Source organism: Trichoderma camerunense (assembly GCF_050948025.1).
Source record: "Trichoderma camerunense strain CBS 138272 chromosome Unknown V8C40scaffold_9, whole genome shotgun sequence".
In the NCBI taxonomy this organism is placed as follows: domain Eukaryota; kingdom Fungi; phylum Ascomycota; class Sordariomycetes; order Hypocreales; family Hypocreaceae; genus Trichoderma; species Trichoderma camerunense.
In genome coordinates, this window is record NW_028145361.1 from 399,923 (window position 1) to 415,570 (window position 15,648).

Genomic DNA, 15,648 nt, shown 5'->3' on the forward strand with positions numbered 1-15,648 from the left:
AGATTTTGGGGAGGGGGGAAAGGAGTTGGGGCGTGTCTTTTCGCCTGAAAGTGTATTCAATGTAAATGCCTAACGTTTATTCTTACAGGATATGATTATTCTTTTTTTATTTTTGAACTTGAACGTTTCGAGTCGTGCGTGTGTGTTTGTTTGATGTAAATGAGACTGCTATGTTTATATGACGTGGTGTTGGCTGCTGTTGTTTGGTAGTCTCTGGTGTTGATGAGAGACAACTGGTGTAAATGTGATGGTACCTTGAAGGATGAAGCATGGAGGAGACTCATACTCAAAGGGCATGGTATCATAAAAAACAAGTAAAAATCTAAAACCCATCTATATATGACACTATTATAAAACTAAGCCATAGTATGATGTCTTTCTTTTTCTTCACAAAATGTACACATGCCGCAAACACACCCATAGGCGTGAAAAATAATAATCAAGAAACAAGAAAAGGAGGCTCATCAGCTCTCGCTCTCCCCCTTGGCAGCCTTCTTCCCCTTTGACCGCTTCCTCTTCTTCCTCGTCCCATCAACATCACCAATAATGTTGCTCTCGCCCTCCGTAGCTTTTGGCTTGCTCTTCTTCTCCCGCCTCCTCTTCTCCTTCGGGTCCTCCTCCTCTTCGCCGTCCTCCTTCACAACCACCCGCTCAAACCCATACGTCGGGCCCGTGTGCTCAAACTCGCCGCCAAACACATCCCTCCGCCACTGGCGCAAGCGGGCCTTCTTGCCCAGGTGCTTCCTATCCTTGCGCTTCTTCTCTACGTCACGGAACGTGGCGAGTTTCTTCAGCCCGGCAAATTCGTTGAGCACCTTGTCTGAGGGCGCGAGCAAAATGTCGCGCGCCGTCAGGCCAAAGGCCTGTGGCGAGGTCTCGCGGTACCGGAAGCCGCCGGAGCCTTCGCCCTTGAGCACGTCGTGGTCCGTGAGGTGCATTTTGGCGTCGACGAGAGCCTCGAGCTTTGTGCGTTCTTGACGGGCCTTCTTCTGAGATTCTTGGCGGGCCTTTTTGTGATCCGATGACTTGAGCTTCTTGGCGGATGGTTCGTCTTCGTCGTCATCATCGCCATCTTGGGCTTCGTCGTCTGATAGAGCAATCTTGGGCTTTTCGTCGCCGGCCTCGAAATCAGGGATAATGTCGTTGATATCAATGTCGTCGTCCCACTTGGGCTTCTTGGGGGCCTTCTTCTTGCTCTTCTTGCTACCATCTTCCTCATCAACGTCCATCTCGTCGTCATCTGAAGCGACGTTGGCTTCGTTGATGGCATAGTAACCCTCGTCAAACCACTTCTTCATCTCACCCTCCCACTTATCATTCTCCCAAGCGTCATCCAGGAACTTCATCCACTGCTCATCCGTCAACTCCTTGCCAAAGGCTCCGGCCGCCTGCTTAATCTTGCGAAGCTTGCCCTCGGTTTCCTCAAGCTTCAATTTTCGTAGCCGGGCCTTGTCTTCACGGAGTTGTTCCTTCTCTGCCTCCTTCTTCTCGCGCTCAAGCTCTCTCTGGCGCTTTCTGCCGGTCTTTTCCTCTCGTCTGACGGATCGCGCAGCCGCAAAGTCTCTGGCATAGGATTTAAGAACCTCATTACTCTTTTCGGGGTCCTCGAATCGCAGATTGTAGGCCTGCTCGAACTCTTCCGCCCGGTTGTCTTCTTCTCCATCGTCAGACTCAAAAGCCTCCCATCTTGAGCCTTCCTCATTTACCCAAGCTCTTGCGGCCATGAAGTTTGATAGGAAGGTTTCTGGGTCTCTGTCTGCATTGTTCACATCGACTTCGGAGAGCTTCACGGCCTTTGCCCTAGAGGGGTGCAGGCCATTTGAATCTGTCTTTGCTGGCTCTTTCCGCTTAATGAAACCGTCCTCATCTTCGTCATCCTCGTCTGAGTCTTCAGCCTTGGCGGCGTCGATCTCGGACAGAAGGGATTTTTTAATTGCGTCCTGCTCTTGCTGGTATGTCTTTGGCGCCTCCTCTTCGTCATCTGAGCCGCCAATGTCGCCCCTCAAGAGTTTCTCTCGCTGATAATCGCGAAGAAAAACTGGCTTTTCCTTCTTCTCTTTGGTCGTTGCTTCGGCGTTCTCGTCTTCGGGCTGATAGAAAGTAATATCCTTGTCGTAGACACGGGGATCTTTGTTTCGAATGGCTTGTAGCGTGGCGGAGATTTGAGCGTCTAGGTCTTCGGTTGCAAGGAAGCCATCTTCGTCTTCTGTCTCATCGGTGGAAGAGGAATCGTCGTTCTCCTCCGCCCTCTTGATCTTCTCTTCCACTTGTAGATGTTAGTGGGAGAACACATTGGTATTGGATAGGAAAGTCTAATTGGAACATACATCTTTGCGTCTCCTCTCGTTTTTTGTTATGCTCGAAGCGGCGTGCATATTCCTCGTTCACCTTGAAGCTTGAGCTTCCAATTGCTGCTCCATCATCTGATTCAGAGTCGCTGTCGTCGAGGAGCTTTCGTTTGTTTGGATTGGACGGCTTGTCCTTTGATGCCGCCGCGTGTGGCCTGGCCATTTTGACGACTGTGTCAATCCTCAGAATTCCGTTGGATTGAGAATTTGTACAGAGTTGTCGATGCTGGCGACAAGGTGAATATGCAAAACAAAAACTGCTTGAATCTTCAACAGGATTCGCGCCTGCAGCAGAAACTAGTCCCATACCAACTTTTTTTTTCTGCCGGCAGATCAGGCCCAAAAAGTTTGGCGGGGAGTGGCCGGGCATAGGCGTAACTTTTGGCCGAGGCTGCCCCGCCGAGAGCGACAGCGGGAAAGCTGGGTACTCTAAAGCGGTTGCCGCACTGGGTAGAGACTACTCAGTGTCACGTGGAAGTTATCGTACTACTTTGAGTACTCTCTACTCCCCAGGCAGCTCGCCCTTTGTACCTGACAATGGTGGCTGGTGCGCAGGCTGGTTCGCAGGGACCTCGTCATCGTTGCGCCTCTTTGCCTTGCAACCGGTACTTTGGTACCCACTGGAATTTGCTTGCTGGAAGCAGCGCCATCCTCGCGCATTACTGGCAGCACTAAGTCTGTACTCGTACATGCAAAGAACTCGCCCGCAGCTGAGAGGCAGCAATAATCAATAATCCACCAGCCCACGCACATCGCCAGGCAAATCTGCACTCTTCTGCACCTCCAAGAGGAGTCGCTTTTGCTGCATCTCCAAAGTCGCAAGCAGACGCCGCCGAAACGAGCCGGTAAAAGATGGCGGAAGCTCCCAAACCCAGCAGCAGCGTCAAGCTGGTGCTCCTCGGTGAAGCCGCAGTCGGAAAGGTCGCCAATCCTCGCCTGTCGATTTCGATTGCTCTGTGGTAGAACAGCATTATTGACTTGTGCTCGCAGTCATCCCTCGTCTTGCGATTCGTCAACAACGACTTCCAAGAGAACAAGGAGCCGACTATTGGTGGTAAGCCATGTTCCTCCCCCGGCCCTCCCGCCAGCCCTCCCGCTCTCGTCATCAGCTAAATGGTGCCTCGCAGCGGCGTTCCTGACGCAAAAATGCAACCTGCCCACCCGAACCATCAAGTTTGAGATTTGGGATACCGCTGGTCAAGAGCGATTTGCCTCTCTGGCGCCCATGTACTACAGAAACGCCCAGGCCGCCCTTGTCGTCTACGACATCACCAAGCCCACATCCCTCGTCAAGGCCAGACACTGGGTCGCCGAGCTCCAACGACAAGCCTCGCCCGGCATCGTTATCGCCTTGGTCGGAAACAAGCTAGATTTGGCTGGCGAATCGAATGGTGCAAGCGAGGAAGCCGAGGGCGGGGAAGACGGAGATGCCCGCAAAGTGTCAACAGAGGAGGCCCAGTCGTATGCCGAGGAGGAGAGCCTGTTGTTTTTCGAGACGAGTGCAAAGACGGGCCACAACGTTACCGAAGTCTTCACAGCCATTGCAAATGCGATCCCCGAGACGTCTCTCAAGAGTGCTAGGGGAGCCGGCGCAGCGGGCACGGCCAACCGGGCTGGAGACGAGCAGAGGGTGAACCTATCAGGACCAAGGGATGCCGGAGCAAAGGATGGATGTGCCTGTTAGAAGGGAGATGTTTGAATTGTTATACAAGGTACAAGCACCATGTTGTCGGTTGCTACCGCTGCTGCGCTACCCGTCAGATGAGGTCGGATTTGTTATGGCATGTCATTCGGGAGTCAGAGTCTTGCGTTCCAGGAGTCATTCGCGTGTTATAGTTTTGTGCGCCATATCTTTTCCATATTATTTAGACGTCCAGTTTCTGCTACAATAGTACCTCGCCAACGTCTGATTTTACCCGGTTGTGGCCAAGATGGGACTCTTTCTGTAGCATTGCATTGGGGCTAGGAGCTGTAAGTACTCTGCTAAATTACTAGGGAGTCCCTCTGAATCATAAATGCATCCCCGTCTTTGGCCGATGCTACCTTGTTGACCTCCATATCATATCAATGCCTTTTAAACACTACTGGTGATGTTGAGATCTTATGTACTGCTGATATTTGCCGTCCACTGATTCGCCGAGGCTCCAGGCCAGGCTGCAATTGGCTATTTCGGCCACCTTGATTGGCCACCTCTTCGCCTCAAAGTCTCTCTCGAAAGAAAGGACAAAAGTTTGGTAAAAGCCAATCAGCATAATAAGTATCTACAATTATAATATCACTCAAATCACTACATAGATAACCTTTCCAATACTGCAACCCCAAGGCTGCTATTAAAGTGTAACCTCAGCCCAGCTTCGTTGCGCTTCTCAGAGAAGCAGGCCGGCACGTGACGCCCTGATCGTTGCTAGCGGCTGCTTGTCGTAACTCGCCGTCCGCTGTCAGATCCACTTCTTTTTTTCGAAGCGCGTCAAACTCCTCACAATCTCAGATCTTGCACCAGACTTTGTTCATAGGGGTTGACCGATTGCTGACTTGCGACTGTGGCCCGGTGCTGAATGATTTGTGGTGCCGCGGCTCATTGAGGTCACGCCGTGACGTGGCCCTTCTCTGCTTCTTCCGGGACCTTCTTCGATCTGCATCTAGGATCCTTAGGCCTTTTCCCTAGAAACTCCATGGTCGTCAAGCGCAGATAGACCTGGTGCTGGCGACATGGCCTTGTCCATTCCCGAGGCTCAGGCTGAGCTGATCAAGTATGCTTTACCTTTTGTTCTTATTTGACTCTGTTTGGTTGGATTCTCGCTGTGCAATGCAAGATACTGACTGGGCACGCAGCTCGTTGGCTCCCGACGATATCCCACACAAACTACGATGCGCCAACTGCAGCAAGCTGGCTGTCAACGCCCTACGGCTGCCTTGTTGTGAACAGGCTATCTGCGAAACATGTACGTTCGTTTGGTCGGGTTCTGTTGTGGACCAAGGGTCTTTGGGATCAGCTCTAATCGTGGATAGGCCACTCGAACCTCCCCCAGTCGTGCCCCGTTTGCGAGCACTCTCCGTTATCCGCTGCGGATTGTAACCCCAACAAGTCTCTGCGCACTACCATCAGAGTGTTCCTGCGCACAGCGGAGAAGAAGCGAGAGGCATCTCGGCCAAAGGAATCCAATGACTCTACGCCTCCGACACCGGTCGACGCACCGAAACCATTGCTACCCGATGAGGGAGCCCCAGCCTCTGTAGAAGGGCCGGCCGAGAAGGCAGTAGATGCTAGTGGAGAAGCGCCTGCACAAGATACGGCGCCGCAGCAGGCTGATGAGCCAGTCACTGGCCACGAAGAGGAGAAACAGGTATGAGATTCACCGTTGATCAGCCAACCAAATCCGTGATCAATATACTAATCTACCGCATCGCCTGTAGCAGGAGACGGCACTTAACAGCGCGGAAGAGCCCTTGCAAGAGCAACCGATTGCTACTACTGAAGTTCAGGAAAGCGAGGGCCCCACAGATGAAGGCGATGGCACAGCCAACAGTCAAGAGCAAACCGCGGTTGCCGAGGGTGACGATGGTGCCGACCAAACCGGCAACGACCAAGAGCAATATGGTGCATCTGATGCAGCGAATGGTGGATTTCAACAAAACATGATGTTTCCTGGTGGAGATTTCAACCAAATGCAAATGATGATGGCCATGCAAAATGGAATGGGGCCCAATTCCTTTGGTGGGTTTCCTATGATGGGTAAGGCTCCTCACTATCCTGGCTTTCCCATTTGAAGCACTATTCCAAGTTACTAACCGCGCAGCAGGCATGCCAGGAATGGGCATGGACCCGATGCAGAACATGTACATGAACGGAGGCTTTCAAGGCATGGGCATGAACGGCATGGGGGGCTTTGGAGGAGGATTTGGACAAGGCTCCAATGATAACTGGAACGGTGCACAGCAGTCATGGAATTTCGACCAAAATAATTACAATCAAAATGGCCCAGGCATGGGAACTGGTGACTTTGGGAATTTTAACTCAGGATTCCAGACAGGATACAATCAAGGTAATTATGGCCACTTCAATGACTATCGTCGCAACAACTACGGTCGTGGCCGTGGGCGCGGCCGCGGATTCTATGGGGGGTATGGCCGGGGTGGCTATCATCAACAAGGCGGCGCCATGAACTATCATGACCAGGGCCAATATTCCCAGTACAACCAAGGACAAGGGGCAGCTGCCTTTCAAGGCCAAGGTGACGCTGGGCAGCAGCTGAATTCGACGGCGGCAAGTGCTCAGGCTGACGAGAATGCCAACGAAGGCGCAAGCCAGGCCAAGGCGTCATCGGATGCCCAAGGTACTGACGGGTCCAAACAAGATCCCTCCGAATCTGCATCTCGTGAGACCCTAGGCAATGAAGCTTTTCCCGCCGGCACCATGCGCCCGTCGACAGCCCAGTCAGACGGATTTAGTATGCAGAACCGAAATGGCGTGGCGGCCATCCGTTCCATTTTGACGGCGCCGGATGCACCTATTAATGCTCCCAAGGGCCCCAAGGCCATGCGTCAAGGATTGCCCAATACTAGCCTGCTGAATCTGCGAGCTAGAGGTTTCCAAGTTGAAGATAGTGGCTTGCCGGTGCAAAAGCCCGCTGCCGTCATATCACAGCCGCCACAGGCATCGCCGTCGAACCCAACTACTCAACCGGGCTCTGGAAGTAGTACCCCTAACCTTGACAAAGTGCGAGACCGTGATCCCCAGCGTGATCGCAGCAAGGAGCGACCCAAAGATCACGATAAACGTGATAGAGGGGGGCCAACTGAAGACCCCAATGGCGCTCAGGAGAGAGACCGGGAGCGAGACCGAGTAGATCGCGATCGAGGCAGAGAGCCAGAGCGCTCCGGCTCGAGAATAAGTAGTAGAAGCCGAAGCCTAGATCGCAGCAGCCGCAGCCCAAGTCGCAGCCGTGGACATAGGAGCTCCCATAGGCGACAACGGCGTCAGCCATCCGAGTCTGTAGGAGAGGAGGATAAAGATGACTCTTACCGCCGGAAGAAACACCGGAGCAGTAGAAGACATTACTACGACGACGATGACGAGCAGTCGTCTCAACGGCCAAGGGAGGATAAAGCAGTTGAGCGGTCCAGATCGGCCTCTCCCGATGATGCCAAACGCTCCAGCCACCGCAGCCGCAAAGATAAGGACAAGGACCGAGACTATGAGCGGCGCAAGGACAAGTACAGAGAAGAAGAGGATGATCGCCAAAGATCGAATCACCGCTCATCTCACCGGGACCGAGGAGACTACGAACATGCCTCCAGACGTCACGACAAGGAGAGAGAGCGCGACAAGGATAGCAGCAGTGGTCGCAAGGATAAGGACCGCAAGGACCGATACCGAGACCGGGATCGAGAGCGAGATCGTGACCGGGACAGGGACCGAGACCGAGACCGAGACTACGGCAGCCGACACGGAAGTGGCAGTAGGAAGCACTCGGTTGACGGCACTGCCACTCCAAGCGGCGACAAGGGCTTTGACCCGCCCACGGGCCCGCGTGGCTTTGATATCAAGGGGGGCCCTCGAGGTACCGGGGCCGGCTCCGCCCCGCAGAAAGATGCGCATACTCTGGAAAGAGAAGCGCGGAATCGCGAACGTCTGCTAAAAGAAGCCCAGCGTATGGCCGGGCTCGCGGGACTGGCGGGCTCGAAACGGAGCCGAGACGATGCCGATGACGGGGGCCGCAAGGGGCGACGCAGCCGGCGCAATGATATCGTCGACGGGGACGGCGAGGAGCGGATGCGGAGGCTGGAGGCTGAGAGGGAGGGAGGACGCTGGGGTTAGAAGCTCTTCTGGACGGAAACAAAACAAGGCGGAAGTCAGCCTGGCCCAGACGATAATAAGTTCTTGTTTGCGGATCGCATGGACTTTGCACAAGTATCGATGAAGAAAAGAAACTGAACGGCCGCTACGGAGGTTACGAGAGAGAGAGAGACTCACTCAACTTGGCTGGACTTGAATGGCGATGGAGCGAATATCGACTCCAGGTACAATTGGGAGCCCAAAGGCTAGCATGTTTGTAAATACATACATATGTGGCACAAGAAATAGTCAAAAACTATTTTGCATTTGACTCGATTTGTTTGAAGCACATCGTGAAGACATATATAGTATCAAAGTATTGGGTTAATATTTGTTCATGGCATATAGAGTGTCAAGTATTGGGTCAATCCTTATCCATAACCTGGCTTGGTTAAATATGTAATATTTCTCTCTCCTTCTAGGCTTGTATTTTCACCCTCCCCTTCCAAAAAGCAACGCCGGTTCGCATATATGATATATGTATAGCTAGAAGTGCTCAAAAATGTAGCTCAAGTATATTCCAAGTTTTTTGCATGTCCATTCCTTTTCAGTCATGGACCAACTACCTCCCTTTTTATTCGAATGTTGAAAGCAATCCTATACACACTTACACCCCCCATAGCTTTCCCCCCTGAGCAAAGGGGGGTCTATGGCTACCTACGATTCACCTAGTATATACCCTGAGTGCGATATTGGAAAGTATCATACCTATTTTCGAGCACATTAGTCTTTCTTTTCTCCCTTAACCAGAAAAAAAAAGGGGGAATTTGTATAACTCACAGTCGCGTGTAATAACTACCGTACGACTTGGCAATCAAGTCCGTCTCGACAAAGTTCTCCGCCTCGTCGGCACTGAGATGCAGCTGGAAGCGCTGGCGGAGAGTCGTCGTGGCGTGCGCGACGCCGACGGCGAAGCAGGGCATTTTCGAGTCCCGGCCCATCATGGCCACCAGGTCGATGATGTAGTCCGCTGACCGTCGAAGGGCTAAGACAGGTTTGTTAGATAAAAACTTTTCCAAAGAATTGAGACAAATGTGTTGCTTCTTCTTTTGGTTTACAACATGGAATGAACTTACCCTGAAAAGCTTGTTTACACAACTTCTTGTAATCTTCAAAGTCTTGTGAGCCCACGCCTCCAAGGACATCTACGTACTCGTGTGTGAGCTTGAAAGGCGCAGCTTCGAACCCAACCGATCCGGGCGAGTTGGAGAGCATGAATCCAAAGTCGATGTGAATAATGTGGCCCTCGCTGTCAATCAGCACGTTGCCGTTATGCCGATCTTTAAGCTGTAGGACGTAAGAGATGATGCTGTATGCCGCTAATGAACGTTTGAACGCCTCGAGACCAGCCTTGTAGGGCTTGCTGTCAGGCTGGCCAAAAGCCTTGATGAAGTGGTCCTTTAGCGTGGCAATTCGATGCCGGGGGTTGTTTCCAGCCTCAATGGATGCGAGTGTAAGACTTCGCTTGAGCGAGTGCAGGGAAACACCGTTGGCAATCGTTTCTATGAGGCCAGACGATTCTCCGGTTACGAGAATGCGCATCAGCTTGACCCAGACGTCCACCTTTGCATCCACCCAAATCTTGTGACAGACATTGATGAGCTGGCATGCGAAAGCCTCTTGCCGCAAATCGGCACCCGTCTTTACAATGACGCTCACGAGATCCCAGTTCTTCATCCATCCGTAGGGTGACGACTTGCGAATTCGCTCCTTCTTGGCCTCCCAGGCTTCTCCAAAGACAGCCGCACTAGGGTCGTCGCGATCACCACGGCGTTGGACGCCTCCCGTCTTGATGTCGTTTTCCATCCTTTCCCTGCCTGCACTGGCGTTGATATTGGGGTCAATTGGTGCCGCCTCTTCTTCGTCCAGATCCGGGTCTATGGCCTGTATGGCGCTGGCTGTGCTGGCCTTGGCCATGATGGTGTCGAATGTAGGGCCGTGCTCATCTGCGTCAAAGCTCTGCTCCTCGAGGCTTTGCATGCTCGCAATGATCTTGGCTCGAATCGCAGCCACTTCGTGTTTTGGTCGTTTGCCGCTCGTGGCCTCGAGCTGAGCCAGCATCTGCGACGCTGTCCTCATGTGTGTAGCCAATGCTGAGAAATCTGGCTGGTCGGCGCGGGCCATGTTGAGTGTCATCCGCCGCCGAGAGCCAGGACTAGGGGATCTAGAAGAATACGGCCCTGACGTCCGTGGCGTAATGGCATCTAGTGTTGTAGACGCGGTTGTTGCTCCGCTAGAGAATCGCTGATCAGTAGAGTGCTTTGAGTGGTAGCCGATGGAGGAAGGCTCGTCATCGAAAGCCTTGAGGAGCGGCGAGCTTCCCAAATCGCCAGAAGTTGGTTCGAACACGCTGTCTATAATCGGCTCGGGAGGCGGAACGACTTGAGCGACCCTGGGTATTTCTGAAGAGAGGTCAAACAACCTTTTTGAGGGCCCGCTGCCGCCAAGGAGACTGGTCAACAGCCGCTGGTTGTCCGGGACTTCGGGATCAAAATTAAAGTCCTCTCTCAGCACCTCGATCATTAGGAGATATGGCACCTTCTCAGCGCTGTTCAGGACCGTTGCCTCGGCGGGATTGAGCCGTACGATTCGATGATGGCGACTCTTGCCCGGCGCCCCATCGATCAACGTCGGCGGGCAAATGATGGGGATATCGATCTCGGCTGGTAAGTCTCTTCCAATCAGGGCCAACTCAGCTCTCAGAGCGCTCATACGGGCAGGTTTCGGCACGGCGACCAGTCGGTTGGAGATGCCTTCAAGGGCGGACAAGAATTGAGTCTGTGATCTGAAGTAGTGTTGCCTCAGAAGCTGCGATTTCTGGGCTGGTGACAAGCTCGTAGCGCCCAAAGCCGATTTGAAGTGGTGAGAATGCCTTCTATGGATGCCATCTGTAGGCCTTGGGTTCACCCCCGCAGAAACGGGAGTTGCTGGCCGGGATGGGCCTCTTGGAGATGGTAGAGGCAGAGAAGCGGTGCTGAGCCTCGCTTCTAGGGATTTCATCTCCAGGGCAGACGGTCTTTTCGAGTCCGGGTTCAACGGTGAACGAGAGGCTGGTGCTTGGGAATTAACTCGTCGTGTTGATGGTCGGCTGTCCAGGCTGTTATCGGATGCGCTCGGGGATAACGGCTCCTTGGCCCGCCGGGATTTCGAGATTGGACTGGTGACGGTGTTTGCTCTCGTGGGCTTTGTCGAGGAAGCCTTTGCCGTGGGCTTTGGGGTTTCGCTTCCGTCCGAAGTATCCTCTGTAATGGGCTGCGGTTTTCGGGCCTGCGCGACAGCAAGGGGGCCGGCCCATCTCGGTATCATTGGCAGGGCCACACTCGCAAGGACGAAGCTGGAGAGCACCGTGACGGGCAGGACATTTTCCTTGATCTTGTGGTGCCGCGCCGTGTCTGCAAGTCCAAACACGATGTGCTGCACCTTGTTGTAGACTCGACGACATGTCTGAAAGGCATTAGACTGCGGATTCGACGACAAATCATGCAGATATGTCTGGAAGAGCCAAAACGTCTGTAGCAAGCAACCAGGTCAGCATTCCGGTGGGCGCGAACAAGCCTTGTGTCGTGTCCTCTCATGTCGCACTCGGCGACTTATTTGGCTATAGTATTTTCGTAGTACGTACCAACAATGCGGCTGTCACAGATTCCTCGCATAGATCCAACAAGAATTCCTCCAGAGCCATTGACTCGTTGTCGACGCTTATGATGAGGTGGCATAGCTGCGGCAGGAAGAACTCGATGTCCTCGTAGGGGAACTGTCGCAGCTTGTTGCACAGGACATAGTGAATGCCTACATGGTCGGCATAGCGGCTACGAGACAACAAAGGGCACGGGTTAGCTCTTATACATGAAAGCTTTGCTACTGCTGAGCTACTAGAGCTATGCAAAAGCTCCAGGACAGGAAAGACGGCCACTCACGACAGGTAGGAGACGGAGAGGAAGGGATTCGCATTGAAGACGTCGGATTCGAGGAATCGCTGTAGTAAGTCCCACGACATTGGGTCACGCGAGGCAGCAAGAAGACGCTGAGGGATGAGAAGGATCGAATTGGCGGTTGCGATGGCGGTGCCTCATCTAGATGAGGGCGGAAGGCGAAGTAGGATTCAGCCGGTCTCGCATGGCTCTCGAAGCGGGGGATTGGAGACGGAAGCCAGCTCGTTTGTTGTACGGTACAGCGCGCATACAACTGACAGTAGGGCAGATGTAAGAATCAAAGTCGAAGTTGAGGGGGAGAGTAGAGTTGAGTAGAGCAGAAGTAAAAGCCTTGGCGTTCGAGGCAGGCGGACGAGGCGGAGATCAATCAAAGTCCAAGTATTTGGTTTGGGCCTCGCACATACTTGGTGCAACACAATTGGAGGAGTGAGTGACCTGTCCACTTGTTACCGCTTTAGTGCCTGACGTTTCTGGCGGCTACCACATTCTACATAGGTCCAGTAGTTACATTAGTAGTAGCACTTGGCACCTCCAGCTGTTTTTTAGGGGTCCGCCAGGGGAGCTGCGTGTTTAAAGGCGTCTATTGGAAAATGGTGGCACCGTTTCAATTCCTCTGGGTTTGCCGTATGACAACTTTTAGCCCGAGTTGGTAGGTGAGTTTGGCTGTGGGCGGGAACACGAAGAGTCCGCTCATCCCACGCTGGAATCATGTATGTACATGTAATCAATCAATCAATCAAATTAAATCAAACTGCTGGTACCTGGCTGATTTACAATTCAAAGCCCTTGCAATAGATTGGTCTGGTGCTTAATTCCGTGAAACAGATTGGTAAATGGACTTTTTGGAGCCCGGAGTAAGGAAACTTTGCCCTCCGAAGTCCTGGCCAGCTGCCTCTCGATGAGATGAGCGAGGAAATTTGTCCGCAGCCACTGAACTTTGCAAGCATCTCGCAATCCAGATTCGTGGTCATACGGAGCGCAGCAGTTCTCCGTCAAGCGGATGCGCACGCAATGTACTCAATTGTACGCGCATGCCATGTGCAGCCAGCTACCTAAAGTTGACCTGACTCTGCTGCACGCACTCCCGGCGGAGGCTGGCCAAAACCGTCCCCTGAACGCTTACTCGCTCACGATCTAGCACCACATAGGAGCCCAAACCCAAGCCCATCCAATGCAATGCACCTCATCTGATTTGGGCCACCACCAGCAACATACTGTACACGTGCATAAACGGCGGCATTTCGTACGTCGCATATCATTTGAGTTCTAATTGCCTTGCGCTTTAGCAGACACAAAGGCTTCCCCATTGGGGCGCCGTTGTGAATACGGAAGAGGACATTTCGACTTTGCCGCAATACAATACGGATCGTTGACAGCCCCGTTTCGCCGTCGCAGCCAGCTTGTGAAACACTGCGGCTTCACCCGTTACAAGCCACCCGCTGTATGAGAAACCCCAACCTTGCAAAGGGGGTTAAGTATTCTTCGATAAGGATACTGCAACTTGCAAGCTGCATGCGTATTTCTGTCTTCTTCGTCTTAAGCTGGAAAATACTACTAGGTAGTGAAATATGAAAGCTATTAAGTGGACATGTAGCAAGAAAAGATAGAAAAATGGTTACAACACCAAGACACCTCACGTAGTTGTGGTGCGCATCTAGATAGGTAGAGGGCCTCACAACTACACGGCCATCTAGATTTCCACCCCCCTCCCGAATGTGTCCGTCCCCAACGCCGTTGTATGATAATAACAAAATGGTATGTTTTTTGCCAGTAAACGCCAGTCATCCCAATCTTCGTACCCGTCATCAAGCGTGCATGTTCGAGGTCATTGTACCTTCTTACGACGGCCACCTCTGCCTCGCTTCTTGGGCTCCTCCATCATCTCTTCGTCGGTTTCGCTCTCGGCCTTGGCCTTGGACTTGCTACCCTCCTTCTCATTCTCCACGCGGCCGACAATCTCTCTAAGAAAGTCCCACTGCTCGTCCGCCTCCACCACCTGCTTTAACATGGACGCCGTCACTCTCTTGGAACCCTTGTCCTTGGCAACATCTGCGCTCTTTGTGACGAGCTGGATCATAAACAGCTCTAATGCCTTGCCCACAGCGATGGGCGTTTGCTGAGCGACCTTGCCTACCTCCTCGTCGGCTTGCATGATCCGCTTGATCCGGGCCGTCGGGAATTTTGTCCGGACAGGAGACGGCTCGACGGCTGGGGTAGGGGGCGGAGGCGCCACTACCTTTCGCGGCGGCATATCTGAAGATGAGGACGAGGGCAGGACAGCGCTTCCAAAAGATTGGTAAGGGTCGTTCGACGTGGTCAATGGAGGCAGCGAAGGTCTGAAACCCCGTTCGTCGGGCCTGTACGATACGGGAGGTGCGGCGTTTTGATTTGGAGCCTCGAAGTCTTGCGCTCGCTGGGGTCGAGTTGGCGGCGGGAAATAGGGTTCGTGTTTAGGCTGGCCGGTGGGTGTCGCTACAGGGGTTTGGGGATAGGCGCCGTAGGGGGGAGGTACGTAGTAGGAGGAAGTGTCGGTTCGTATGGCTCCAAAGTGGTCGGCGGGAGGCTGTATTTTATATCCAGCCTGGCTGTGGCTTGCTGACTCTTGGAGTTGCTGAGGTGCGGCCTGGGTGGGGCTGCCCGAGAAAAACGACGACAGGTCCGGCGACCGTGGCGCGTAATTCGACGTTTCTTCGGCCGACATTGTTTTTTTCCAGCGGCTGTTTAGCGCTGCTTTAGTGCATCAACCTCGCCTGCTCAGGGCAGTGGCCTGCGCAAATCAGTGGCCCAGGAAACAATGGACCGGGCACCAGATTCTCCTCCGACAGGGAACCTTCGTCTCTTTTTCCTTTTTCTTCCCCAAATCCGTTCCCCTTGCAGAGACGCCTTTTCTGCAGCGGCGGCGCTAGTCCTGGCTGCAGCCGATTTTCAATGCAAAGCGGTCAATCCAATGACACGCTGCGATGCGGTTGCTATGGATGCTGAGCTGATGCCGAACTCGCGGGGGATAAACGATGGCGATGCCCTTTCGCTGTTGGTTGAGCAGGGGCTGGGCAAAACAGAACCCAGACTAATGCACGGATGGATGGTCGATTACTTGTTCTCGTTGTCGCTTTCTCTTTTTCTCTCTCTTGACTCTTCGAAGTCGCATGCCTTCATTTGCTACTCAACTGACAGGTCGCTGGCAGACAGGAAGCGGAGGCGACGACGTTGGTGTCAAGGTATGGGACGAAGCCAACTTATATGAGAAGGGTTCTTTATTCAAAGCTAGACATCTAGCTATTGATGAGGAAAAAGAGGGCCTGTTCTCAGTCGATGGGTTGAGTCGCCTTTTGTCCTTGCCAAAGCCCCTTCTCTTCTCTTCCCTCCTTGTTTGGAAACGCTTTCCCGGGCTTCTTTCTCGCTAGTGGGGAAAGGGAAGGCGTCTAGAAAGATCCTGCCAAGCAAGTCTTGTTGCGATTTATTTCTTTATTTCTTTTGGGCAATTAGATGCGCGACGTGAAACACCGAGTGGCTTTTCGCAGTCAGACGACGT

At 53.0% G+C, this 15,648-nt stretch overlaps 5 protein-coding genes across 5 annotated transcripts; 2 read left to right on the top strand and 3 right to left on the bottom strand.

Annotated features, from left to right (window-relative positions):
- Positions 1 to 279: 279 nt before the first annotated feature.
- On the bottom strand, positions 280 to 2,627 carry V8C40DRAFT_245169 (KRI1-like family C-terminal-domain-containing protein). The gene is made up of 2 exons (XM_083215815.1): positions 2,328 to 2,627; positions 280 to 2,266 (listed from the first exon to the last, which is right to left on the bottom strand). The coding sequence occupies exons 1-2, from the start codon at positions 2,509 to 2,511 to the stop codon at positions 465 to 467; spliced, it is 1,986 nt and encodes a 661-aa protein (XP_083072978.1). The 5' UTR covers positions 2,512 to 2,627; the 3' UTR covers positions 280 to 464.
- A 257-nt stretch (positions 2,628 to 2,884) lies between these two features.
- Positions 2,885 to 4,420, top strand: V8C40DRAFT_245170 (Rab family GTPase VPS21). The gene is made up of 3 exons (XM_083215816.1): positions 2,885 to 3,269; positions 3,339 to 3,402; positions 3,476 to 4,420. The coding sequence occupies exons 1-3, from the start codon at positions 3,201 to 3,203 to the stop codon at positions 4,030 to 4,032; spliced, it is 690 nt and encodes a 229-aa protein (XP_083072979.1). The 5' UTR covers positions 2,885 to 3,200; the 3' UTR covers positions 4,033 to 4,420.
- A 399-nt stretch (positions 4,421 to 4,819) lies between these two features.
- V8C40DRAFT_245174 (uncharacterized protein) lies at positions 4,820 to 8,508 on the top strand. The gene is made up of 5 exons (XM_083215817.1): positions 4,820 to 5,098; positions 5,181 to 5,290; positions 5,358 to 5,692; positions 5,763 to 6,081; positions 6,149 to 8,508. The coding sequence occupies exons 1-5, from the start codon at positions 5,058 to 5,060 to the stop codon at positions 8,164 to 8,166; spliced, it is 2,823 nt and encodes a 940-aa protein (XP_083072980.1). The 5' UTR covers positions 4,820 to 5,057; the 3' UTR covers positions 8,167 to 8,508.
- Positions 8,491 to 12,607, bottom strand: V8C40DRAFT_245176 (1-phosphatidylinositol 4-kinase). Its single transcript, XM_083215818.1, has 5 exons — positions 12,102 to 12,607; positions 11,807 to 11,993; positions 9,261 to 11,694; positions 8,965 to 9,169; positions 8,491 to 8,892 (listed from the first exon to the last, which is right to left on the bottom strand). The coding sequence occupies exons 1-5, from the start codon at positions 12,179 to 12,181 to the stop codon at positions 8,853 to 8,855; spliced, it is 2,946 nt and encodes a 981-aa protein (XP_083072981.1). The 5' UTR covers positions 12,182 to 12,607; the 3' UTR covers positions 8,491 to 8,852.
- Positions 12,608 to 13,514: 907 nt separating this feature from the next.
- On the bottom strand, positions 13,515 to 15,251 carry V8C40DRAFT_223328 (uncharacterized protein). Its single transcript, XM_083212234.1, has one exon. The coding sequence runs from the start codon at positions 14,815 to 14,817 to the stop codon at positions 13,942 to 13,944; it is 876 nt and encodes a 291-aa protein (XP_083072982.1). The 5' UTR covers positions 14,818 to 15,251; the 3' UTR covers positions 13,515 to 13,941.
- Between the last annotated feature and the right edge of the window lie 397 nt (positions 15,252 to 15,648).

Coding starts and splice junctions, on each gene's coding strand:
- V8C40DRAFT_223328 (XM_083212234.1), bottom strand. CDS start 14,817: ATGTCGGCCGAAGAAACGTCGAATTACGCGCCACGGTCGCCGGACCTG.
- V8C40DRAFT_245174 (XM_083215817.1), top strand. CDS start 5,058: ATGGCCTTGTCCATTCCCGAGGCTCAGGCTGAGCTGATCAA. Junction 5,291..5,357: donor ACAGGCTATCTGCGAAACAT/GTACGTTCGTTT, acceptor AATCGTGGATAG/GCCACTCGAACCTCCCCCAG. Junction 6,082..6,148: donor TGGTGGGTTTCCTATGATGG/GTAAGGCTCCTC, acceptor ACCGCGCAGCAG/GCATGCCAGGAATGGGCATG.
- V8C40DRAFT_245169 (XM_083215815.1), bottom strand. CDS start 2,511: ATGGCCAGGCCACACGCGGCGGCATCAAAGGACAAGCCGTCCAATCCA. Junction 2,267..2,327: donor ACGAGAGGAGACGCAAAGAT/GTATGTTCCAAT, acceptor AACATCTACAAG/TGGAAGAGAAGATCAAGAGG.
- V8C40DRAFT_245170 (XM_083215816.1), top strand. CDS start 3,201: ATGGCGGAAGCTCCCAAACCCAGCAGCAGCGTCAAGCTGGTGCTCCTC. Junction 3,270..3,338: donor GTGAAGCCGCAGTCGGAAAG/GTCGCCAATCCT, acceptor TTGTGCTCGCAG/TCATCCCTCGTCTTGCGATT. Junction 3,403..3,475: donor CAAGGAGCCGACTATTGGTG/GTAAGCCATGTT, acceptor GGTGCCTCGCAG/CGGCGTTCCTGACGCAAAAA.
- V8C40DRAFT_245176 (XM_083215818.1), bottom strand. CDS start 12,181: ATGTCGTGGGACTTACTACAGCGATTCCTCGAATCCGACGTCTTCAAT. Junction 11,994..12,101: donor CTCTCCGTCTCCTACCTGTC/GTGAGTGGCCGT, acceptor GTTGTCTCGTAG/CCGCTATGCCGACCATGTAG. Junction 9,170..9,260: donor GTGTAAACAAGCTTTTCAGG/GTAAGTTCATTC, acceptor AACCTGTCTTAG/CCCTTCGACGGTCAGCGGAC.